This window comes from Oncorhynchus masou, chromosome 14, assembly GCF_036934945.1.
Source record: "Oncorhynchus masou masou isolate Uvic2021 chromosome 14, UVic_Omas_1.1, whole genome shotgun sequence".
Lineage (NCBI taxonomy): Eukaryota > Metazoa > Chordata > Actinopteri > Salmoniformes > Salmonidae > Oncorhynchus > Oncorhynchus masou.
Window position 1 is genome coordinate 30,284,638 of NC_088225.1, and position 26,807 is coordinate 30,311,444.

Genomic DNA, 26,807 nt, shown 5'->3' on the forward strand with positions numbered 1-26,807 from the left:
GATGACCTGGGCCGTGTTCAGTAGAGCACACCATGATGACCTGGGTTGTGTTCAGTAGAGCACACCGTGATGACCTGGGTCGTGTTCAGTAGAGCACACCATGATGACCTGGGTTGTGTTCAGTAGAGCACACCGGTAAAGTAGAAAAAAAACCTGCAACAGAAAAATTTTCTGCAAACAGCAATGAAATTGGGTGCTGCCTGACTTGTGAGCTGAAAGAGAACGTTGCATGGAGGCATTATATGTCCTCCCCCTTGAACATGTAACAGACAAAAAAGTTAAGTTGATAGAGCAAAGAGAAGTGGACTTATTTCAGGTTTATTTGAAGATTCAATATATTTCAGATACCATATTGCTTAGCTTTCCTCAAAATGTACACACACACACACACACACACACAGTTGAAGTCAGAAGTTTACATAAACCTTAAACACATTTCAACTCAGTTTTTCACAATTCCTGACATTTAATCCAGGTAAAAATTACCTGTATGACGGCTGCGTGGTGCCATGGTGTTTATACTTGCGTACTATTGTTTCTACTGATGAACGTGGTACCTTCAGGCATATGGAAATTGCTCCCAGGGATGAACCAGACAGACAGGAGGTCTACAATACAATTTTCTGAGGTCTTGGCGGAGTTCTTTTCATTTTCCCATGATGTCAAGCAAAGAGGCACCGAGTTAAAGGTAGGCCTTGAAATACATCCACAGGTACACCTCCAATTGACTCAAATGATGTCAATTAGCCTATCAGAAGCTTCTAAAGCCATGACATTATTTTCTGGAATTCGCCAAGCTGTTTAAAGGCAGAGTCAACTTAGTGTATGTAAACTTCTGACCCACTGGAATTGTGATACAGTGAATTAAAAGTTAAACAATCAGCCCGTTAACAATTGTTTGGAAAAATGACTTGTGTCATGCACAACGTAGATGTCCTAACGGACTTGCAAAAACTAACAAACGATAACAAGACATTTGTGGAGTGGTTGAAAAACGAGTTTTAATGACTCCAACCTAAGTGTATGTAAACTTCAACTGTGTGTGTGTATGCACACACACACACACACACACACACACACACACACACACACACACACACACACACACACACACACACACACACAGGGGAGAACAAGTATTTGATAACCTGCGAAATCGGCAGTGTTTCCTACTTCCAAAGCATGTAGAGGTCCGTAGTTTTTATCATAGGTACACTTCAACTGTGAGAGGCGGAATCCAAAACAAAAATCCAGAAAATCACGTTGTATGATTTTTTTAACCTCTTGAATCTCCCCATCCCGGATCCGGGATCGTGACTAAAGCCTCAGGCTCATTAGCATAACGCAACGTTAACGATTTCTGAAAATCGCAAATAAAATGAAAATAATGCGCCTGCTCTCAAGCTTAGCCTTTTCTTAACAACACTGTCATCTCAGATTTTCAAAATATGCTTTTGAACCATAGCAATTGACTAATTTGTGTAAGAGTATGCTAAGCTAGCTTAGCATTTTGAGTAGCATTTAGCACGCAACATTTTCACAAAAACCAGATAACCAAATAAATAAAATCATTTACCTTTGAAGAGCTTCGGATGTTTTCAATGAGGAGACTCTCAGTTACATACCAAATGCGCAGTTTTTCCTGAAAGCGTCTGTGTGTAGGAGAAATCGCTCCGTTTTGTACATCACATTTGGCTACCAAAACGAACCGAAAATTTAGTCACCTACAACGTCAAACTTTTTCCGAATTAACTCCATAATATCGACCGAAACATGGCAAACGTTGTTTGGAATCAATCCTCAAGGTGTTTTTTCAGATATCTCTTCATTGATATATCGTTCGTGGAAGCTTGCATTCTTCTCTAAATTCCATGGAAAAATACTTGCAGCTGACTTTTGCGCACCAATTTCGGCGCAGGACACCGGACGGACACCTGGTAAATGTGGTCTCTTATGGTCAATCTTCCAATGATATGCCTACAAATACGTCACAATGCTGCAGACACCTTGGGGAAATGACAGAAAGGGCAGACTTACTCCTCTCGCATTCACAGCCATATAAGGAGACAATGGAAAACAGAGCCTCAAAAATCCTGCTCATTTCCTGGATGCCGTCTCATCTTGGTTTTGCCTGAAGCTCACGTTCTAGGGCACGCACAGAAAATATCTTTGCAGTTCTGGACACGTCAGAGTGTTTTCTTTCGAAAGCTATCAATTATATGCATAGTCGAGCATCTTTTTGTGACAAAATATCTGGTTTAAAACGGGAACGTTTTTCATCCAAAAATGAAATTGCGCCCCTAGAGTTTCAACAGTAATTAATTAGCATTTTATTGCATGACAAGTATTTGATCACCTACCAACCAGTAAGAATTCCGGCTCTCACAGACCTGTTCGTTTTTCTTTAAGAAGCCCTCCTGTTCTCCACTCATTACCTGTAGTAACTACACCTGTTTGAGCTCGGTACCTGTATAAAAGACACCTGTCCACACACTCAATCGAACAGACTCCAACCTCTCCACGAGGGTGTAAAGACATCAGGGATAAAATTGTAGACCTGCACAAGGCTGGGATGGGACAATAGGCAAAGAGCTTGGTGAGAAGGCAACAACTGTTGGCGCAATTATTATAAAATGTAAGAAGTTCAAGATGACGGTCAATCACCCTCGGTCTGAGGCTCCATGCAAGATCTCACCTCGTGGGGCATCAATGATCATGAGGAAGGTGAGGGATCAGCCCAGAACTACACGGCAGGACCTGGTCAATGACCTGAAGAGAGCTGGGACCACAGTCTCAAAGAAAACCATTAGTAACACACTACGCCGTCATGGACTAAAATCCTGCAGCGCACACAAGGTCCCCCTGCTCAAGCCAGCGCATGTCCAAGCCCATCTGAAGTTTGCCAATGACCATCTGGATGATCCCGAGGAGGAATGGGAGAAGGTCATGTGGTCTGATGAGACAAATAGAGCTTTTTGGACTAAACTCCACTCGCCGTGTTTGGAGGAAGAAGAAGGATGAGTACAAACCCAAGAACCCCATCCCAACCGTGAAGCATGGAGGTGGAAACATTCTTTGGGGATGCTTTTCTGCAAAGGGGACAGGACGACTGCACCGTAATGAGGGGAGGATGGATGGGGCCATGTATTGCGAGATCTTGGCCAACAACCTCCTTCCCTCAGTAAGAGCATTGAAGATGGGTCGTGTCTGGTTCTTCCAGCATGACAACGACCCAAAACACACAGCCAGGGCAACTAAGGAGTGGCTCCGTAAGAAGCATCTCAAGGTCCTGAAGTGGCCTAGCCAGTCCCCAGACCTGAACCCAATAGAAAATCTTTGGAGGGAGCTGAAAGTCCGTATTGCCCAGCGACAGCCCCGAAACCTGAAGGATCTGGAGAAGGTCTGTATGGAGGAGTGGGACAAAATCCCTGCTGCAGTGTGCGCAAACCTGGTCAAGAACTACAGGAAACATATGATCTCTGTAATTGCAAACAAAGGCTTCTGTACCAAATACTTATGTCATGCAATAAAATGCTTATTAATTACTTTAAAATCATATTACTGCATTGTCGGAACTGAAAGCACAAGCATTTCGCTACACTCGCATTAACATCTGCTAACCATGTGTATGTGACAAATAAAATTTGATTTGATTTTCTGGATTTTTGTTTTAGATTCTCACAATTGAAGTGTACCTATGATAAAAATTACAGACCTCTACATTTACATTTACATTTAAGTCATTTAGCAGACGCTCTTATCCAGAGCGACTTATGCTTTGTAAGTAGGAAACACTGCCGATTTTGCAGGTTGTCAAATACTTGTTCTCCCCACTGTATATTATATACATACACACATATATACAGTATATCACAAAAGTGAGTATACCCCTCACATTTTTGTAAATATTTGGGTATATCTTTTCATGTGACAACACTGAAGAAATTACACTTTGCTACAATGTAAAGTAGTGAGTGTACAGCTTGTATAAGTGTACATTTGCTGTCCCCTCAAAATAACTCAACACACAGCCATTAATGTCTAAACCACTGGCAACAAGTGAGTACACCCCTAAGTGAAAATGTCCAAATTGGGCCCAATTAGCCATTTTCCCTCACCAGTATCATGTGACTCATTAGTGTTACAAGGTCTCAGATGTGAATGGGGAGCAGGTGTGTTAACTTTGGTGTCATCGCTCTCACACTCCCTCATACTGACTGGTCACTGGAAGTTCAACATGGCACCTCATGGCGAAGAACTCTGAGGATCTGAACAAAATAATGACCATGAACATGACCCCCTCCTCAGGACCATCTGTCAAAACGCCCAGAACATGTTGTATAAGTTATGATAGGAGACTGTGCCAGACATGCCGGAACCAACCCTATGAACTATGTAACGTGTCTGTAACCAGTAATATAAGAGATCTAATGGGACTGCCCTGAGGGAGATACCTTCAGAACGGTACTTTATGCATCCTAAGTTTGACTTTGACCTCTAGAGCATGCTGATAATAAACAATGATTCATTTAAGATTGACTTAAGAGTGTACACTACATGACCAAAGGTATTTGGACACCTGCTCGTCGAACATCTCACTCCAAAATCACTGGCATTAATATGGAGTTGGTCCCCCCTTTGCTGAATAACGGAATCTAGGGAATGAGCGCATAGATACTCGACACAGCAAGTTACATCTATCAACTGCAGCGCCCGGGGGCTGGTACCAGCTCGTACGACAACAATCAAAGATAGGCTGGGTGAGTCTAAACCACGCCCAGTCTCTACTCTGACAGGCCGGCTCGGAAGCAGGAACTTTTTCTGTCAGGGTATATTTATAATATCTTTGTCAAGAACAAGTCAGTTCTCTGTTTGCCCTGCGAGGTGGGACAGAGAGCCCGTATATACGAAAATTGCATTTACCACTTATTGCTTAGCTAATAAAAAATACATAGCATACAATTGGTGACTCATTGTCATATTTATCCTGATACCAGATTCAAATTGACGCAAATTTAACAGAACTCAGGGTCCTAGCCCGAACTATGAAAAACAGCCCCAGACAATTATTCCTCCTCCACCAAAATTGACACTTGACACTATGCATTGGGGCAAGTAGCGTTCTCCTGGCATCCGCCAAACTCAGTCGGCAGCGAGTCTTATACCACTCCAGCCGACACTTGGCATTGCACATCGTGACCTTAAGCTTGTGTGCGGCTGCTCAGTTATGGAAACCCATTATCACTCACGTTGCACTTTCAGACCATTATTTTCTTGCTTTTCCCACCTCTTGGATTTTTGTGCTTCAGTACTCGATGGTCCTGTTCTGTGAGCTTGTGTGGCCTACCACTTTTCGATTGAGCCGTTGTTTCTACTTAACAAAAACAGCACTTAACAGTTGACCGGGGAAGCTCTAGCAGGGCAGAAGTTTGACAAACTGACTTGTTGGAAAAGTGGCATCCTATGATGGTGCCACTTTGAAAGTCACTGAGCTCTTCAGTAAGGCCATTATACTGCCAATGCTTGTCTATGGAGATTGCATGGGGGTGGGGTCAATTTTCTACACCTGTTCAGGTGTGGCTGAAATAGCCAAATCCAATCATTTGAAGTGGTGTCCACATACTCAAGAATACGACATTGCTCGTCCTAATATTATATTTCTTAATTAGATTATTTTACTTTTCGATGTGTGTATTGTGAATGGTTAGATATTACTCTACTGTTGGAACTAGGAACACCAGCATTTCACTACACCTGCAATAAGATCTGCAAAGTTTATGTATGCGACCATGGGAGTAGCTAGCTAGCATTGGGAAAATATTACATTGCATGCATTCTAAAGGTAGCAGTGTGACAATTTGGTTTTGAACAGATGTAGCGAGCTAGCTAACTAGTTATGTTTTGCGGAAAAATGTAGGCCTGGCATTTGCACGTGAACCTGCTATCGTTAACTAGCTTTTGTGTCGATGTCAGCTGTTGTCTGCTAGCTAGCTAATGGCTATAGTTATTTGTGTAAAAGACATTCCATAAACAATTACAGCTAGCTACCTTTTCCATTTTGTTAGCTAGCTCGAGCGTACTTGTGTTAACTAGCTAGCTACAGAGGCTACCTAGCTAGCTTTCAGCGTACTTGTGTTAGCTAGCTAGATACAGAGGCCAGCTGCTGAAAGAAGCCAACCTTAGCTAAAGCAACCAAGTTGCCAAGCAACCAAGTTGCTGACCTGGTTAGAACGCTGAGATTCGTCTGAAACGAAGTTAGTTTTGTCAGAATTGCTACACAAATGTAGCACATCGTTGGTTCTCAATGGACACGTACGTGTATTTGAGTTGTCACTGTAGTGGACTAAGCATAGGTGATTTAGATGATGTTGAAATGGTGCTTGAATAGTGGAGGCAGAGCCTGCTTTATTTGCGTAACTAATGCAATAGTTGTTAAGTAGTCCGAAAACGTAGGGAACATTAACTTGCTTGACTGTTCTGTAGGTCATGTAACTTTTTTACGAACCTAACAAGACAGATGTTGCTCTCCAGTTTCATGATTTAACAAAGGTGTGGTTGAAATGATTCTGCCACTGTCTTCTTGTCAAGGCATATGAAGTAACAGGCTAGAACAAAAAAACGCAATTATCACAACACGTGGGTTGTAATATGGCTTCCCTGGTGATTTTTACCTACACACCGCTACTGCAAGTTGAAGCTTTGGCCTCATTATTTATCCACTTTACCTGCTTGTTGCGCATTGCCTTGTATCAATCTCTGTGCTTTAGGCTAGTAGGCTACTTTGCAAAATATCCCAAATGTTTATTACCACCATTGTTTATTTTGTCCAGCTGTTCAAATGGAACGAATGGATATGGAAGATCAAATATTAGAACTAGACATGTTATACACCACAGTAGGGATACTGTTAGTAAGTCGACATAACTTACCCGATTCGTAGTTAGCTATTCTTTTCTTCAGCGTTTAAAAGTGACAGTAAATCTGTAGCTAGCCTACACTAGTTACTTTCTTTGTTACAGCGTTCAGATAAAAGAACAGCCAGACCAGAGCAATCAAACATTTTTAAATATTAAAACTAGATTTAAGTTTTGACAAATAAAGGTCTGATGTTGGTTAATCTTACTTCAGAAAGATCCTGGATAAGATTTGGCCTGATCTATTAAAGTCAAAACATTTACCACCTATTCACCATGAATCCTGTTATCGTCTACCTCGACCCCAGCGACACCTGGAACAACGTCCTCTTCGAGAGTCCAGGTAGTTTTATTGTCTGATGCCCAGTAAGTGGAGCCTATAAAATACCAGACTGATTACCGCTGCGCTAGATTTGTGTCGGTTGACAATTAGTGGAGGGTGGTATGTGCATTAACATTAGCATAGCAATACATTAAAACATTGGTTTAGGTGTTATTATATGATCGGTTGAAGTCATTGTGTTATTCATAAATGATTACTCACCTGATAACGTAACTTACTACATTAAATGGAAAATGATTACTATAACAATTCAATATTTTATCATTAACAATCAAGTTATTACATTAACCGTTGTTACAAGACAGCATACATAGTTATTGCCTTCTCCGATATGGATATTATTACTCAATGTATAATTGATTCATTTTAGGAACAAATCAATTTAGATATTATTAAAGTTCTTGTTTAGAAGATAATGGCTAGAATGTATTGATCAATGGAATACATGAGTTATTTTGATTGAAACTTTATTTAACTAGGCAAGTCAGTAAAGAACAAATTCTTATTTAGAATGACAGCCTACCGGGGAACAGTGGGTTAACTGCCTTGTTCAGGGGCAGATTTTTACCTTGTCAGTTTGGGATTCTATCCAGCAACCTTCCGGTTACTCGCCCAACGCTCTAACCACTAGGCTAACTGCCGCCCAATATACGCCTATTGTTGAAACATTCTACATAATTACATTTTAATAATAAGTGTCATAAGTATATGAAAGATACAATTATCAATCCCCCCCAACACACAGGTTCACTATGACATTATCTATGATAACATTTATCCATTTAGATCCCAATGTGTGATATTACAAAGACACAGGGGAGACCTGATCCTAGATCAGAGCTGCATATTATGCTCCACAGAGGTTACCATGGTGATCAGACTAAAGCAACTGTTTAAGAATGGGAGATGGATATGACTGTTCACTAGATGTTTTCTATTGATCCTTTTTTTAGGGATCTGGAAATGTTGTCGGATAGGAGGGAGACGAAATATAGCAAATTTGAGCTTTCTGGTGTTTTTTAATTTGCCCTAAACGAGCAAAGCTCTCTCCACATAGACAGACATAGGGTTTCTCTCCAGTGTGTGTTCGCTGGTGTGAAATCAGGGTCCCTGACTCAGCAAAGCTCTTTCCACACTGATCACAGCTATAAGGCTTCTCTCCAGTGTGTGTTCGCTGGTGTGTATTCAGGGTCCCTGACTCAGCAAAGCTCTTTCCACACTGATCACAGCTATAAGGCTTCTCTCCAGTGTGTGTTCGATGGTGTATAGTCAGAGTGGAAGCTCGAGCAAAGCTCTTTCCACACTGATCACAGCTATAAGGCCTCTCTCCTGTGTGTGTTCGATGGTGTATAGTCAGAGTGGAAGCTCGAGCAAAGCTCTTTCCACACTGATCACAGCTATAAGGCTTCTCTCCAGTGTGTATGCGCTGGTGCTTATTCAGGGTGGAAGCTAAAGCAAAGCACTTTCCACACTGATCACAGCTATAAGGTTTCTCTCCTGTGTGTACACGCTGGTGTATGGTTAGTTTATCTGATACAGCAAAGCTGTTCCCACACAGATTACAGCTATAAGGCTTCTCTCCAGTGTGTATGCGCTGGTGTCTAATCAGGGTGGAAGCTACAGCAAAGCTCTTCCCACACTGATCACAGCTATAAGGTTTCTCTCCTGTGTGTACACGCTGGTGTATGGTTAAGGCTCCTGCATTAACAAAGTTTTTCCCACAATCAAGGCAGCGGTAAGGCTTCTCCCCTTCATAAATTCTCAGATGATATTTGAAGGTGTTATATGCAGCAAAACTCTTCCCACACTGATCACAGCTATAAGGCTTTTCTCCTGTGTGTGTTCGCTGGTGTGTAGTCAGGTTGGAAGCGCGAGCAAAGAACTTCCCACACTGATCACAGTGATAAGGCTTCTCTCCGGTGTGAATACGCAGGTGAATTATGAAGGATCTCCGTGTAGTGAAACTCTTCCCACAGTCAGAGCAGCTGTGGTGAGATTTCTTCCCTGTACGTCTGTGCTGGTGTTTGAGGTGTTCTGATTGGGAGAGACTCTTCTCTGCCTCGTCAGCAAAATGTTGTTGTTGAAGCTCCCCAGATGATAAGTCCCTCCCACTGAGAGGAGGAGAGTCCCCTGTGAAACAGACATTGAATAACTAGGTTTTGGAAATATGAGTCCATAAACAAATATCAACAATATATTACTCAGTGGATAGTTCATTAGGTACGCTACCCCGTTCATGACAATAGATCTGTCCGACAGACAGTGAGTCACGTGGCTATATAAGACGGGCAGAGGCATTAAGTTCCTGTTAGGTTGAACATCAGATTTGGTAAAACAAGTGAACTAAGCGACTGAGCGTGGTATGATCGTCGGTGCCAGGCGCGCCGAATCCAGATCCAGAATCTCAGAAACAGCCGCCCTCCTGGACTTTTCACGCACGACAGTCTAGAGTTTACCAAGATTGGTGCGACAAACAAAAAACATCCAGTCAGCGGCAGGCCTGTGGGTGAAAGCAGCTCATTGATGAGAGAGGTCGAAGGAGAATGGCAAGAATCGTGCAAGCTAACAGGCGGGCCACAAATCAACAAATAACGGTGCAGTACAACCGGTGTGTGCAGTGTGGCATCTTGGAACGAAAGACTCGCAGATCCTCGTCACTAATGGGCTATTTCAGCAGACGTCTACACTGTTGCACTTCTATCAGCTAAAAACAAGAAGAAGCTGCTCCAGTAAGAACACAATCACTGGACAATTAAGGAGTGGAAAGAAATCAAGGTTCCTTTTGCTTCATGCTGATAGCAGTCAGAATTTGGCATAACATGAGTTCATGGACCCATCTGCCTGGTGTCAACGGTACAGGGTGGTGTACTGATGTGGGGGATGTTTTCCTGGCACACGTTTAGGTCCCTTGATACCAACTCAGCACCACAGTGCATCTGAACATTGTTGCTGACCAAACCCAATAGAGTATCTTTGGGATAAGATGGAACAGGCTATTTGCAGCATGAATATGCTGCTGTCCAATCTGCAGCAACTGCGTGATGCCATCGCGTCAGCATGGACCAACATCATCCCTGTGGTACATTTCCGACACGTTGCAGAATCCACACGCCGGACAATTCAGGCTGTTTTGGAGGGAAAAGGGGGTCTGTTCCGGAACCAAACGTACCTAACATACTGGCCACTGAGTGTATATTGTTTATCAATCAATTAACAGAATTTGCAGAATGAGATTGTAGTATAATTCACACAGCCACCATTGTTCTTACTTGATGAAATCAGATCTCCATCTCCCTCCTCGTGTCCTTCTCCTACAGCTCCACTCTGCCCTGGTGTTTTCCTGCAGTCGACCAGCCTCACAGAAACCCTCTTCAGACCCAGCAGTAAGATGTTACCAGGAGAGTTGTGACCAGGGGACTCTAGCAGGTTGGAGGGGGACGGACTAGCTCTGTCCTGGTGACCACAGAAAGTATTGTACATAGTATATCATTAGACCAAACAATTGATTACTTTAGTCTGAATCTCTGATTGATTGGTGCATCCTTATAATACCTCCTTTCTCCTGAAGTGTGTAATCGTTCACTACTTTCCACAAAAGTACAGTTCTTTACCAAATAACTTTGGCCCATTTTTCAAATGGAAGATGTTTATTTTTTCACTCTTAAAACAAATGTCAAAACTGATAACTCTTAACGCCCCGGCTTATGTTCAGAACCTATGAGAATAATTGGAGTTCACCCCTGAGATAATATTGATTGATGCAAGATGGTGCAGACGAAGAAGGTCACCTCGCTTTGAGTCCTTAGGAAACTATGCATGTTTTTTTTAAATGTATTTCTTATATTGTTATCCCCAAGAAATCTTAAGTCTTATTACATACAGCTGGGAATAACTATTGGATATAAGGGCGACGTCAACTTACCAACATTACGACCAGGAATACGACTTTCCCGAAGCGGATCCTTAGTTCGGACCACCACCCAGGACAGTGGATCTAATCCCAGAAGCCGACCCAAAACAATGTTGCCGCAGAACAGGCAGACTGAGCGGCCTCCTGGTCAGGCTCCGTAGACGTGCACTTTGCCCACCGTTTCCGAGTATACTACTCGCCAATGTCCAGTTGCCTTCCAGAGGGATTGCCTTCCAGAGAGACATCAGAGATTGTAACATCCTCTGTTTCAAGGAAACATGGATATGTTGTCAAAGTCGGTTTAGCCACCGGGCTTCTTCATGCGCCGCACCGACAGAGATAATCACCTCTCTGGGAAGAGAAGGGCAGGGGTGTATGCTCCATGATTAACAAATCATGGTGTAATCATAACAACATACCGGAACTCAAGTCCTTCTGCTCACCCAACATTGAATTCCTTACAATCAAATGCCGGCCAAATTATCACCCAAGAGAATTCTCATCAGTTATCGTCACAGCTGTGTATATACCCCATCAAGCAGACGACGGCCCTCAAGGAACTTCACTGGACACCATCTATTCTGGGGCTGCATTTATTGTAGCTGGGGATTTTAGCAAATAGAATTTATGTAGCCTTTTTCTCAAATTTTATCAGCCTATTGATTGCAGCACTGGCAATACACTCATCCCCTGCTACTCTAACTTCGACAATGCATACAAGGCCCTCCCTTGGCAAATCTGACCACAACTCCATCTTGCTCCTACAGTCTTATAGGCAGAAACTCAAACAGGATGTACCTGTGACTAGAACCATTCAATGCATGTCTGTCCAATCAGAATTCATGCTTAAAGATTTTTTTTAAATCGCGGATAGGGAAATGTTCTGGGCAGCCTCAGAACAACATCAATCTATACGCTGACTCGGTGAGTGAGTTTATAAGGAAGTGCATTGAAGATGTTGTACCCACTGTGACTATTATAACCTACCCCAACCAGAAACCGTGGATGGATGGCAGCATTTGGGCAAAACTGAAAGCGCGAACCACCGCATTTAACCACTGGAAATATGGCCGAATACAAACAGTGTAGTTATTCCCTCCGCAAGGCAATCAAACAAGCAAAATGTCGGTATAGAGACAAAGTGGAGTCGCAATTCAATGACTCAGACACGAGACGTATGTGGCAGGGTCTACAGGCAATTCCGGACTACAAAAACAAAACCAGCTACCTCACAGACACCAACGTCTCGCTTCCAGACAAACTAAACACCTTCTTTGCCCGCTTTGAGGATAATACCGCGCCACAGTTGCGGCCGCTAACAAGGACTGCCCCCCCCCCCACCCTCCCCTCAGTGGCTGGCGTGAGTAAGACATTTAAACGTGTTAACCCTCGCAAGGCTGCTGGCCCAGACGGCATCCCTAGCCGCGTCCTGGTGTGTTTACGGACATATTCAATCGCTCCCTATCCCAGTCTGCTGTCCCCACATGCTTCAAGATGGCCACCATTGTTCCTGTACCGAAGAAGGCAAAGATAACTGAACTAAATGACTACTGCCCGTAGCACTCACTTCTGTCATCATGAAGTGCTTTGAGAGACTAGACAAGGAACATATCACCTCAATGTTACCTGCCACACTAGACCCACTTCATACCGCCCCAACTGGTCCACAGACGATGCAATCACCATCACACTGCCCTACTGTTGATTTGCACCGATTTTGATTAAAAGGAGCATAATAGAATCTATTCTGGATGCTTGAAACTGGTTTGTCCTGATGTTAGCAAGCAAGCATTTGCTCACTGCAGTGCACAACATGCAGTTTACATTTGTATTGTTTTCTCAGCCACAGTTTGAGTTGTGTCCTGTGTGACAGTGAAATATGGCTAGATTTTACCGTAGCTTGGACTACAGAGTAGCTAGCTAGTGTTGCAAAAGCCAAATTGCATTGCAAGGTAGTATTTTGACACTTTCCACATAGTTTGATGTTGGTTTTGAACTGATGTAGTTAGCCATCTATGTTTTGTGGAAATATTTAGCACTGGCTATCGTTAGTGAACTAGCTATTGTTAGTGTAATAAACATATTAAACGCATGTAATAACGCATTCACTGACTGTTGTCTGCCTGTGGCCTAACCATGCAATTGTGGCTTGCACACTGTGTCATAACCCTACCCTCCCCCTGTTCTTCTGTAGATACTAATCGCACTGGTACAACCCTGTACGGGTGGCTGACTGAGAGAACATATATACTGAAATTCCTAAAACACAAACACCCGACCTCCTTCGGGATAAGCTCCAAAGACAAAGAACTCTGTCGAGAACCAATGGGATACAGACACCAGGCTGGAGGGGACTGTCTATCACCTACAAGCAACCTACCAGAAACCAGGACTACCAGAATCTACCTACGTCATTTCAATGTATTTAAGGGACTGCATATCATGTTTCAGCCTCTTTTTCCGAAAGTTCCATAAGAGCTGGACGAAGGAGCCGTGCGCACGTTTTGCCAGACATCATTACATTATGAATAAACGGTCTTTTATTATACCTTATCCGCCTTGTCCAGAGTCTCAACTTGATCTCATTTCCCATATACATATTCATCAACATTAGTGAACTAGCTATCGTTATCTACCTTCTGTGTTGAGGTTATATGTTGTTGTCTAGCTCTAGCTAGCTAATGGCTGAAGTTATTTGTGTAACAAATCTTCCATAAACAAATATAGCTAACTACATTTCTTTGCATGTTTCTTTGCATTTGCTAGCTTTCAGCTGACTGGTGTTAGCTAGCTATTTACAGAGGCTGGACTTAGGACAAGCAAGCTAATAGCAGCTGTATTGTTGCAGAGCAACACAGTTGCTGACCACCATCATGCGTTTCCACCTCCTCATTCTCATATTACTTTCTTGAGCGTGCAGAGGCGTTGTCAACAGTTTCGTGAAATATGTTTCATTGTGAGATCATGTTACTATCGATGTTCCCCAATAGATTTCACTTGGTTTCCCAAGTTAAGCATTGGTTAGCTACAGGAACAGGGTTGGAGAGCCAATGGGCATACAGAGTTTGGGTGGAATATCACCTGTCGTGCAGCGAGAGCATGCTCCTCAAACAGTGGTTGATGTGTGGAGTGAAATGTGTTTTTAGATTTATTTCTTAGTTGCTCATATTAAGCACATGCTCTGCAAAAAAGAAAAAGAGTAGCCTACCTGGTCGGTGTGCTGCCACCATTTGCTGTTCAAGTGCGTAAGGATGACGTGTCTTCGGCTTGTCACCAAAACCACTCACAAACTTCTACAGATGCACAATCGAGAGCATCCTGGCAGGCCGTATCACCGCCTGGTACGGCAACTGCTCCGCCCACAACCGTAAGGCTCTCCAGAGTGTAGTGAGGTCTGCACAACGCATCACCGGGGGCAAACTACCTGCCCTCCAGGACACCTACACCACCCGATGTTACAGGAAGGCCATAAAGATCATCAAGGACAACACCCACCCGAGCCACTGCCTGTTCACCCCGCTATCATCCAGAAGGCGAGGTCAGTACAGGTGCATCAAAGCTGGGACCGAGAGACTGAAAAACAGCTTCTATCTCAAGGCCATCAGACTGTTAAACAGCCACCACTAACATTGAGTGGCTGCTGCCAACACACTGACTCAACTCCAGCCACTTTAATAATGGGAATTGATGGGAAATGTAAAATATATCACTAGCCACTTTAAACAATGCTACCTAATATAATGTTTACATACCCTACATTATTCATCTCATATGTATACGTATATACTGTACTCTATATCATCTACTGCATCTTTATGTAATACATGTATCACTAGCCACTTTGTTTACATACTCATCTCATATGTATATACTGTACTCGATACCATCTACTGTATCTTGCCTATGCCGCTCTGTACCATCACTCATATCTTTATGTACATATTCTTTATCCCCTTACACTTGTGTGTATAAGACAGTAGTTTTGGAATTGTTAGTTAGATTACTTGTTGGTTATTACTGCATTGTCAGAACTAGAAGCACAAGCATTTCGCTACACTCGCATTAACATCTGCTAACCATGTGTATGTGACAAATAAATGTGATTTGATTTGTCTGTTTCCCCCTGTTCCCTTTCCTGCCCATTTGATAATGGGACATTCTAAATCAGAAAAAGTTTAAATTGAGAATAGTCTGATGGGTGAAAATCTGACCACTTGATGTGAGAACAGCTGTACAGCCTGAGGCAAGGAACAGAGCACAAGCTTCTTTCTTTTTTTTGTAACTGTCTGAAATCATCAACAGGCTACAGTCACATTGTGCAGCCCATATATGTTTTGATTTCAAATACATTCTAGAAGGTTTATCAATTCAGTTCAATTTGCTTTATTGGCATGACGTAACAATGTACATATTGCCAAAGCCTATTTTGGATATTTACAATATAAAAAATATAAAAAATGAGAATCAAAATTGTCAACAGGACAACAGTAACAACAATAGCCAAGGGTCAAAATAACCATACATTCAACAATAACAATAAGCATACAGTAGAGGACATGTGTAGGTTGACTTGTCTGTCAGACACTGTCCCTCATCTTATTGCAGGCAGCAATGTAGTGCGCTGCCAACCCACAGCTCTCTGTGTCCTCTCCCAACAGGACGGGTAGCCTACTCTCATCAGAGGGTCTTTATAGCCTCAAGTTTCAAATTTGGGGAAATGACGCACTAATTGTTTTATATTTTTTACATTTTGTCAGGAAATGCAACTCTCAGGTTCTGCTGTTGTGCAGTGGTTGCACAGCCTTTCCTCTACAGGGAGCCATGTTTTCCTGTGTCTATCCTTCTCAATGGCAAGGGTTGTGTTCACTGAGCCTGTACTTTGTCAAGGTTTTGATCAGTAACTATGGTCAAATATTTAGCCACGGTGTACTGTCGATTTAGGGCCAGATAGCACTGCATTTTGTTTTGTGTTTGTGCTTGTTTTTCCCAATAAGCAATGTAGTTCTGTTTTGACTGTGTTTGTAATTTGGTTTATTCTGATTGATTGGATGTTCTGGTCCTGAGGCTTCAGTGTGTTAGTAGAACAGGTTTGTGAACTCAGCTCCAGGACCAGCTGGACAAGGGGACTATTTTCTTTGCTCAGCTCTTGGCATTTATCATTTACAACTAAAGTTGCCAAATAACTCCAAATGTAGCATATAGGACCGGTTTCAAATGAACACTTTTACGCTCAAGATGGCCACTTCATATTCGCTCCAGAATGGGAAAAATATCCTATTTTATTCAGCTAAGATCAATTATATTCTTCTTACTATAAAAATGATATCATGTAAAAGAATGACATGAGCCGTAAGTATATTTTGTCAGCTAAATGAACAAGCCTACAGCATTTTCCAGCAGCATACCACACTGCGTCTGAAGCTAAGCTGGGATGGTCCTAGTTGGTCCCTGGATGGAAGACTGGATACTGCTGGAAGTGGTGTTGGGAGGCCAGTAGGAGGCACTCTTTCCTCTGGTCTAAAAAAATATCCCAATGCCCCAGGGAAGTGATTTGGGACATTGCCCTGTGTAGTGGGACATCAGCTGACTGGAGTAAGCTAGCTATTTACAGAGGCTAGCTGCTGGATTTTGGACAAGCAAGCTAATAGCAGCTGTATTGTTGATGACCAGTTTAGATAACCTCAGATTATATAATTCTCAGAAATTCTACAAAAAAAGGAACTCATTGTTGGTTCCTAACGTAATGCATGGAATGTGCATGTGAGCGATACATTATGAACTGTAATCAAATCTGTTGCACCTACAAACTTAGTCAATCCATTTTTTATGGTAGCTATATGCTGGTTTTAATCTGACTTCTCGACTTTGAGCTTGGTGGGTGCAGAAAATACTCACCAAGGTAAAGTTGGTTTTCTATTTCAGACATTCGCCAAAAGCCATTTAAAATGGCAAATTTCAATAACTAATGCATTGATCGTCACAGAAACAAAAATAGATATGGTTTATTCTATAAATGTCTAGCATACTTTTACAACCTTTGTTTTGATCTGATATAAATACATAATCTATAAAATGTCATTTAAAGCAGTATAAATCAATAACTTTTTTATTTTTTATTATACATGCCCTCTATCAAATCAAAACTGGAATTTCTACTCAGAGCAAAGGTTGTAAAAGTATACTGGACATTTATAGAATAAATCATACCTAGTTTGATGATTGTCATAATCAGTGAAAACGTTGATTTATATAGATTTTATGTATCTATATCCAATCTAAACTGTAATGTTTACTCAAAAGGTTGTAAAAGTATGCTAGACATTTATAGAATAAATCATATCAATTTGATGATTCTGTGACAAACGGTGAATGAGATTCATACAATTTTAAATGGCTTTTGGAGAATGTCTGTCCGAATGTGTGAATATAAACTCAACTTTCCCTTGGTGAAAACTCAATTGCTAAGGACCCTACTAGAAATCCGGTATACAGTACTCCGTAACGACTGGACAGATCATGATGAGGTGGGGAGTGTGTTGTGTATCTCCAATCAAGCTAATTTGCGAGATTTCATCGACATTGGTGTAATAATGGCTTTGATATGATGGTAGGGAAATGTTAATTTGACATTGAGCTTCAACCAATGTATACTCAGCGCGACTACAACATAATGGAATAGAACTATAAAGCATGAAAAATGTTGCAAAAGTGAGATGTAACATGCATCATTGGTGTAGCCTCTCAATGGCCAATACATATCATCAGCAATAGAGTTTATATACATCATTGGTGTAGCCTCTCAATGGCCAATACATAACATCAGCAATAGAGTTTATATACATCATTGGTGTAGCCTCTCAATGGCCAATACATAACATCAGCAATAGAGTTTATATACATTACTGGTGTAGCCTCTCAATGGCCAATACATAACATCAGCAATACAGAGTTTATATACATCACTGGTGTAGCCTCTCAATGGCCAATACATAACATCAGCAATAGAGTTAATATACATCACTGGTGTAGCCCATGCTTAATTATTTCTTCCCGTTTCTGACTTGACCTGCCGGTTGCGCTTTGCGTGTATCAATCTGTGTGCGATTGGCTACTTTGATGAAATTACCACCATAGTTTATTTTGTCTAGCTGTTCAAATGGAACGCATGGATGTGGAAGATCAAAGAAAACTAGACCTAGACATTGTATACACCACAGTAAGGACACTGTGCATAAGTCAACCAAACTTACCCGATCCATCGTGGAAGCAATTCTTTCTTCAACGTTTCTTAAAATAAAAAAAAGAAACTAAATGTGTACGGTAGTTACTTTGTCACAGCGTTCAGATAAAGAAAAGCTAGACCAGCGCAATCAAACGTCCTTTTAAATATCAAAACTGGATTTATGTCCTGACAAACAAACGTCTCATGTAGAGTAATCTTACATCAGAAAGATCCTGTAGAATTGTATTTGGTTTGAAAACTAGATGAGGATGGTAACAAAGCACTTCCTGTTGATGCTTTCCGGCTTCTTCTGTGGTGTTTAAGAGGTGCCGCCACCTACTGTACACAGTCATCAACACCTCTCTTCAAATGGGTGAAGCAGTTTTGGGAGTGTAATTCATTGCTAGAAAATAGCTGTTTGTATTGCCTCAAACATATTGTAAGCTAAATTAATGGCAAAAATGTAGGCTATTTTTTGTATATTCAATACATCATTCATCTATTTAAATGGTAAATTATTAGATGTATCACGTTTTTTGTCATCCTCAATGCTTGTAAATGCATTATGTCCATGTGTGGTTGTATTATTTTAAAATGGGCAAATACAATAAAAATCAAATCATAAGATGTTTATATAAACAACTAAAATAGCTTGCAGCCTCTGACTGGCTGAGGTATGCTGGAAGGTGGCAGGCTGAATATGAGATTAGAGAAATTCTGTGTTATTGTCTTTCAAATGAGCTCATGGCTAGATGGCTTTTTAAGGTTTATTTGTATTTATTATGGATCCCCTTTAGTTCCTGCCAAGGCAGCAGCTACTCTTCCTGGGGTCCAGCAACATTAAGGCAGTTATATACAATTTTAAATATTACAATTCATACCACTTTTCACAACACATTGTGTTCCCTCAGGCTACTTCTCTACTATCACATATCTACAATACAAAATCCATGTGTACTTGTGTGTAGAGTGCATGTTTTATGTGTGTGTGCGTCTGTGGGTCTCTTCACAGTCCCTGCTGTTCCATAAAGTGTATTTGTATCTGTTTTTAAATCTGATTCTACCGCTTGCATCTTGTACCTGATGTGAAATGGAGTTGCATGTAGTCATGGCTCTATGTAGTACTCTGCGCCTCCCATATTCTGTCCTGGACTTGGGGCCTGAAGAGACCTTTGGTGGCATGTGTTGTGGGGTATGCATGGGTGTCGGAGCTGCCCTCCAAGACATCTACAGCACCCAATGTCAGTGATGCAAGAGTGCAAGAGGCGTCACTGCAGTACCTGGATCGAATCCAGGCTGCATCACATCCGGCTGTGATTGGGAGTCCCATAGGGCGGCGACACGATTGGCCCAGCGTCGTCCGGGTTTGGCTGGGGTAGGCCGTCATTAAATAGTTAAATAAAGGTTACATTTCTAGTAAATGTGTTACTATTCAACTACTGCTGTATATACACACTATTCAATCATAATTATTGTACAGATATAGTAGATATTCTATCCACACACTGTCCATGGAGTTGGTTCCCTCTTTGCTGCTATAACAGCATCCACTCTGCTGGGATGGCTTTCCACTAGATGTTGGAATATTGCTGTGGGGACTTGCTACAATTCAGCCATGAGATTATTAGTGAGGTCGGGTACTGAGGTTGGCCGATTAGGCCTGGCTACAGCTTGCATTGCAAATCATCCCAAAGGTGTTCGATGGAGTTGAGGTCAGGGCTCAGTGCTGGCCAGTCAAGTTCTTCCACACCAATCTCGACAAACCATTTCTGTATGGACTTCGTTTTGTGCACCGGGGCATTGCCATGTTGAAACAGGAAAAGGCCTTCACCAAACTTGCCACAAAGCTGGAAGAGCAAAATCATCTAGAATGTCATTGTATGCTATAGCATTACGAATTACCTTCACTGGAACTAAGGGGCCAAGCCAGAACCATAAAACATCCCCAGACAATTATTCCTCCTCCACCAAACGTTACAGTTGGAACTATGCATTGGGGCAGGTAGCGTTCTCCTGGCATCCACCAAACCAGATTGGTCCATCGGCGGTGAGCCTTACACCACTCAAGCCGACACTCCGCATTGCACATGGTGATCTGAGGCTGCTCCACTATGGAAACCCATTGCATGAAACTCCCGACGAACAGTTATTATGCTGACATTGCGTCATTAACGTTCTTAATGTTGGAACTGAGAACTAACTATTTGTACGCGCAACGCGCTTCAATACTCGGCGTTCCCATTCTGTGAGCCTGTGTGGCGTACCCCTTCTCGATGGAGCCATTGTTGCTCTTAGACGTTTCTACTTCACAATAACAGTAACAGCACTAACAGTTGACCGGGGAAGCTCTAGCAGGGCAGACATTTTACAAACTGACTTGTTGGAAAGGTGGCATCCTATTATGGTGCCACGTTGAAAGATCCTGAACTCTTCAGTAAGGCCATTCTACTGCCAATGTTTGTCTATGGAGGTTGCATGGCTGTGTGCTCAATTTTATACACCCGTCAGCAACGGGTGTGGCTGAAATATCCAAATCCAATAATTTGAAGGGGTGTCCACATACTTATGAATGTACTGTATTTATACTCTGGACTAATATTTATATATTTCTTAAATCCATTCTTTTACTTTTAGATGTGTAACATTATTGTTGTGTATTGTTAGATGTTACTGCACTGTTGGAACTAGGAACACAAGCATTTCACTACACCCTCAATAAGATCTGCTATGTGTATGGACCAATACAATCTGATTTGATTTGTTTTCTCAGCTACAGTTTGAATTGTGTCCTGTCTGACAATGAAATATGGCAAGATCTTACCATAGCGTGGACTATGGAGTAGCTAGCTAGCGTTTGTGGTAGAAATTCCAACATTGTTACTCAAATTACATTTTTAAATTAGAATTTATTATTCAATTAGTAATTTCACACAGTCCGTTGGCCTGAGAGGAGCCTCTGAGGCTTAATGCTGGCAGTTGCTTTATGATGCCTTGGTGATAAGACCTAAAGACTACATTCCACTGCATGATTAGTGTCTGTGTGAAATGCTGGTCTGTCTGCCAGGGCCAGGGGAACTCTCCCTCCAGTTTCTCTCCCACATCACAAATGGACACTGGACATCATCTGTTGAGGGAAGGATCTAGTGTCCTATGCATGATCTTTTCTGCATAAACAAGCAGTAAATGTCCTAGAGACAGACATTTGGCGCCATGTAAATCTTGCCGTCTGTTGCTTTAAAGCACAATGTACCATTGTATTATTTCACATATCTTTTTCATGAGGACTCGGGAGGGCTATACAAAGTTGTAACCTTTGTAGAAATAAATATAAAAGCTTCTCCTTTGATTAATAATATAATAATTACCACAACACGTTGCAAAAGTCCACTGCATTACATTGTTATAAGGTAGCAGCCTGACAATTTGGTTTGAACTGATGTAACTAGCAATGTTTTGTGGAAAAAATGTAGGACTGCCATGTGGACATGAACTAACTGTTGTTGTCTACTAGCTAACTAATGTCTGCAGTTATTTAAGAAACAACACTTCCATAAACAATTAAAGCTAGTTACCTTTCTTTGCCTGTTCGTTAGCTAGCTAGCTACAAAAGATAACTTAGCTGCTGGACTTTGGACAAACAAGCTAACTTTAGCTACGAGCAGCTGTATTGTTGCCAAGCAACAGAGATGCTGACCAGGTTAGAACTCTGAGATGAAGCTGAAAATAAACTAGTATCAGAAATGCCACAAAAATAACACACATCATTGGTTCATTTGGGATGGAAATGTGTATCTGAGAATGAGAAATTATCAATGTAATAAAAAATGCATCAACAAAATGTGTCAATCCAACAAGTCCAAAGGTCACTTTATAGAAGCTATATGTATGACTCCCTGATCAAATTAAGGCTAAATTAAAAACAGGTGTTTTAATCCAAAACAAGAATTTGAGCTAAACAGGTGCAGAAAATACTCTAAACTCACGGTTATAATATAATGGAATATAACAAAATAATAATTGTCCAAATGATATTTTTTGAAAATGTGTTGGTAGTGAGATGTGTATATCAAAGTTACTGATCAAAAAATAGTAATAATTTGAAAAGGGGCAAACATCATGCTGGACTAGCGCATCGTTGGCCATGAATTAAAGGCTTTCAAACATCATGCTGGACTAGCGCATCGTTGGCCATGAATTAAAGGCTTTCAAACATCATGCTGGACTAGCGCATCGTTGGCCATGAATTAAAGGCTTTCAAACATCATGCCGGACTAGCGCATCGTTGGCCATGAATTAAAGGCTTTCAAACAAGCATTTTAGTCAGGTTGCCTAGTGTAACGGATGTGAAACAGCTAGCTAGTTAGCGTTTCAATCGGTGACATCACTTGTTCTGAGACCTTGAAGTAGTGGTTCCCCTTGCTCTGCAAGGGCTGCGGCTTTTGTGGAGCGATGGGTAACGACGCTCATGGGTGACTGTTGTTGATGTGTGCAGAGGTCCATGGTTCGCGCCCGGCGAGGGAACGGTCTAAAGTTATGCTGTCACACTGGCACAACAAAAACTAAAACCGTGTACTGTATCAATCAACAAATTGGTTGAGTCAACATACAGAAATCGTTACCATGGATAGACACTTCATATTTGGCTTCGGTTGATGGGACAAAATCGTTTATGGCAGCTTTTAGTTGTCACTGTTGTTAGACTAGGGGCGGCAGGGTAGCCTAGTATTTAGAGCGTTGGATTAGTAACCGAAAGGTTTCAAGTTCGAATCCCCGAGCTGACAAGGTACAAATCTGTCGTTCTGCTCCTGAACAGGCAGTTAACCCACTGTTCCTAGGCCGTCATTGAAAATGAGAATTTGTTCTTAACTGACTTGCCTAGTAAAATAAAAAAGACTAAACCTCGATGATTAGCCCTGTTATCTTTGTGATTTGCGGTAATACTTCCTGAGCTACGCAGAGCAGACTGTGAAGGAAGGGTCTTCTTCTTTGGTATTATGGCGGTTCGCTAAAAATGGTAATAGGTGCATTGCGCTACCTACTGATTTGTCTGTTTATCGGCCTTCTACTCTGTAACATGAGTCAATTACACTTTGTGAAAAAAATGCCCAACCAACTAACCTTACATCTATTCAAACCTCATTATTCCACAACTTTGGCCCTCTGATTCAACACCAGGCCAGCAGACTGGGAGGACAGGATATTATCCTTCAAAACACCTTGTAACTCTGCAGTAAAATATTGTACACTCAAGTTCTCTGCAGCTGCCACCACATCATCTATCCACTGTGTTTTACATTCTATTCCTGCGGTACGGTTGACAACCATGGTCATGAACGTCAAAAAATAGATCTTACCGAAGCATGTTATTCCTGTCACTCTAGTGACCTCGGCCTAATCACAGGGATCCTCTCAGGATCCCTCACCCTGGACCCATCTTCCTCTACTACTCTCTTCACTGCCTCAGCATACAACACCTTCTGCACTACTGTGATCCTGGTAACCTCAACCTGTCTTTCTCTCACCGGACACATCTGATCTCCAGCACCATGTGTACCCCTACAGTTTACACACACAACTTTTTACATCAATACTACACATTCCTTTCTCTTAGGTCCACCTGCACACTTCTCACATCTAGAAATCTCCCTGATACACACTGCTGGAAGGAAGTAGTCAAGGAAGGGAGTTTGTGTTTATACAGGAAGTACCGCCCCCACTTACCGTCAACCAATCATTCCGATGTCGAGCTATACGAGCTCGCCAGCTTGTAGTCTTGAAACTCAGAAATGAGATACATTTGGCTCGTTCTTCCATCCCAATGGGGAAAATGTTTGGTTTTGGAATAAAAACCGAAAATAAGATAAGCACAGGCTTGAGGAGATCTTATACGTTTGTTCTATGAGATAATAGCAGTCAGTTAATATGAACTTTATATACACTGCTCAAAAAAATAAAGGGAACACTTAAACAACACAATGTAACTCCAAGTCAATCACACTTCTGTGAAATCAAACTGTCCACTTAGGAAGCAACACTGATTGACAATACATTTCACATGCTGTTGTGCAAATGGAATAGACAACAGGTGGAAATTATAGGCAATTACCAAGACACCCCCAATAAAGGAGTGGTTCTGCAGGTGGTGACCACAGACCACTTCTTAGTTCCTATGCTTTCTGGCTGATGTTTTGGTCACTTTTGAATGCTGGCGGTGATTTCACTCTAGTGGTAGCATGAGACAGAGTCTACAACTCACACAAGTGGCTCAGGTAGTGCAGCTCATTCAGGATGGCACATCAATGCGAGCTGTGGCAAGAAGGTTTGCTGTGTCTGTCAGCGTAGTGTCCAGAGCATGGAGGCGCTACCAGAAGACAGGCCAGTACATCAGGAGATGTGGAGGAGGCCGTAGGAGGGCAACAACCCAGCAGCAGGACCGCTACCTCCGCCTTTGTGTAAGGAGGAGCAGGAGGAGCACTGCCAGAGCCCTGCAAAACGACCTCCAGCAGGCCACAAATGTGCATGTGTCTGCTCAAACGGTCAGAAACAGACTCCATGAGGGTGGTATGAGGGCCCGACGTCCACAGGACGACGTCGGGGTTGTGCCTACGACAGCCCAACACCGTGCAGGACGTTTGGCATTTGCCAGAGAACCCCAAGATTGGCAAATTTGCCACTGGCACCCTGTGCTCTTCACAGATGAAAGCAGGTTCACACTGAGCACATGTGACAGACGTGACAGAGTCTGGAGACGCCGTGGAGAACGTTCTGCTGCCTGCAACATCCTCCAGCATTACCGGTTTGGCGGTGGGTCAGTCATGGTGTGGGGTGGCATTTCTTTGGGGGGCCGCACAGCCCTCCATGTACTCGCCAGAGGTAGCCTGACTGCCAATAGGTACCGAGATGAGATCCTCAGACCCCTTGTGAGACCATATGCTGGTGCGGTTGGCCCTGGGCTCCTCCAAATGCAAGACAATGCTAGACCTCATGTGGCTGGAGTGTGTCAGCAGTTCCTGCAAGAGGAAGGCGTTGATGCTATGGACTGGCCTGCCCGTTCCCCAGACCTGAATCCAATTGAGCACATCTGGGACATCGTGTCTCACTCCATCCACCAACGCCACGTTGCACCACAGACTGTCCAGGAGTTGGCGGATGCTTTAGTCCAGGTCTGGGAGGAGATCCTTCAGGAGACCATCCGCCACCTCATCAGGATCTGTCGTGGATAATTGTTTCAGAAATATAATACTCTCAGAAGAACTTTGTGAATTCAATGTAGACTTTAATACAAGTTATTAAGAGCCGTGTTGGTCCGGGGAACAGCCTCCCTTCTCAGCACTGGTCTGCTTTTATACATACATAGTATTGGGGTACATCACATATGTAAATAAAGTTACTCCCCCTTAGTTCGTCTGCCACCATTAAATTCATATTCTGAGTTCTTTGCTTATTTACACCCACTAACGCTCATATCTGCTTTTGGTTAGGTTACAACGATGACAGAACTCTTTCCATGTTCTAAAAATAATGTATGTATTGCATGCTTATGTTTTACGTGTTAGTCATCAGTTATCTTGCCTACATCTTTCTTCCTGTATCCTGCTGACCATAGCACGTTCAGCTGTCATAAATGCACGTATGGTCTTGGTTAATGTATTCTTTCAGAAATAGAGTATATGTCACCTTCTCTTTATGTGCATGTCCTTGCTATTTCAGCCTTGCAACCAGACCTATGTAATGCTCAGCTCTCTCCTCAATGGTTCGCTCCAACAGAGCATGCCCAGGCGTTGTAGGGAGGTCATACAGGCACGTGGAGGCCCACACACACAACTGAGCCTCATTTTGACTTGTTTTAAGGACATTACATCAAAGTTGGATCAGCCTGTAGTGTGGTTTTCCACTTTAATTTTGAGTGTGACTCCAAATCCAGACCTCCATGGGTTGATAAATTTGATTTCCATTGATAATGTTTGTGTGATTTTATTGTCAGCACATTCAACTATGTAAAGAAAAAAGTATTTAATAAGAATATTTCATTCATTCAGATCGAGGATGTGTTATTTTAGTGTTCCCTTTATTTTTTTGAGCAATGTATTTTATGAAGCCGTCTGTGCTTTTTTTGTTACAAATTCTTCAAAATGAACAAGAAGTGACGTTAGCTGATAAATATTGTGGAGCAAAACGTATAAGATCTGCTAAACCTTTGTTTATAAGTGGTCCCTATTTTCGGCATTTATCCAACACCCTACACAAACGCCATTACTTTTTCCCCATAGGCTTTGTCCAATGAACCATGGCAAAATTAGTACCTATTACTATTTCTCTCTTTAGAGCCCCACAGTGAACTACTCATAATACCCATAAAACCTAGTGCTCGAACAGGGAAATGGTTCCAATTGTTTTCCACCATTCATTTTTCCCATA

General features: G+C 42.1%; 1 protein-coding gene across 3 annotated transcripts; it reads right to left on the reverse strand.

Moving 5' to 3' along the window:
- Window positions 1-27: 27 nt before the first annotated feature.
- LOC135554708 (zinc finger protein OZF-like) lies at window positions 28-18,648 on the reverse strand. 3 transcript variants are annotated; one of them, XM_064987133.1, is made up of 3 exons: window positions 18,418-18,648; window positions 10,515-10,710; window positions 28-9,387 (listed from the first exon to the last, which is right to left on the reverse strand). In XM_064987133.1, exons 1-3 carry the CDS (start codon window positions 18,424-18,426, stop codon window positions 8,207-8,209), a joined length of 1,386 nt encoding a protein of 461 aa, XP_064843205.1. In that variant the 5' UTR covers window positions 18,427-18,648; the 3' UTR covers window positions 28-8,206. The 3 variants fall into 3 exon arrangements, with proteins under 3 accessions (XP_064843205.1, XP_064843206.1, XP_064843203.1); XM_064987134.1 differs by lacking the exon at window positions 18,418-18,648 and adding an exon at window positions 11,180-12,487; XM_064987131.1 differs by lacking the exon at window positions 18,418-18,648 and having other exon boundaries at window positions 10,515-11,170.
- Between the last annotated feature and the right edge of the window lie 8,159 nt (window positions 18,649-26,807).

Excerpts from the sequence above, each read along its gene's own strand:
- LOC135554708 (XM_064987131.1), bottom strand. The coding sequence starts at position 10,737 with ATGTACAATACTTTCTGTGGTCACCAGGACAGAGCTAGTCCGTCCCCC. Across the intron at positions 9,388-10,514 it reads TTCATCAAGTAAGAACAATG|GGGACTCTCCTCCTCTCAGT; the intron begins GTGGCTGTGTGA and ends TCTGTTTCACAG.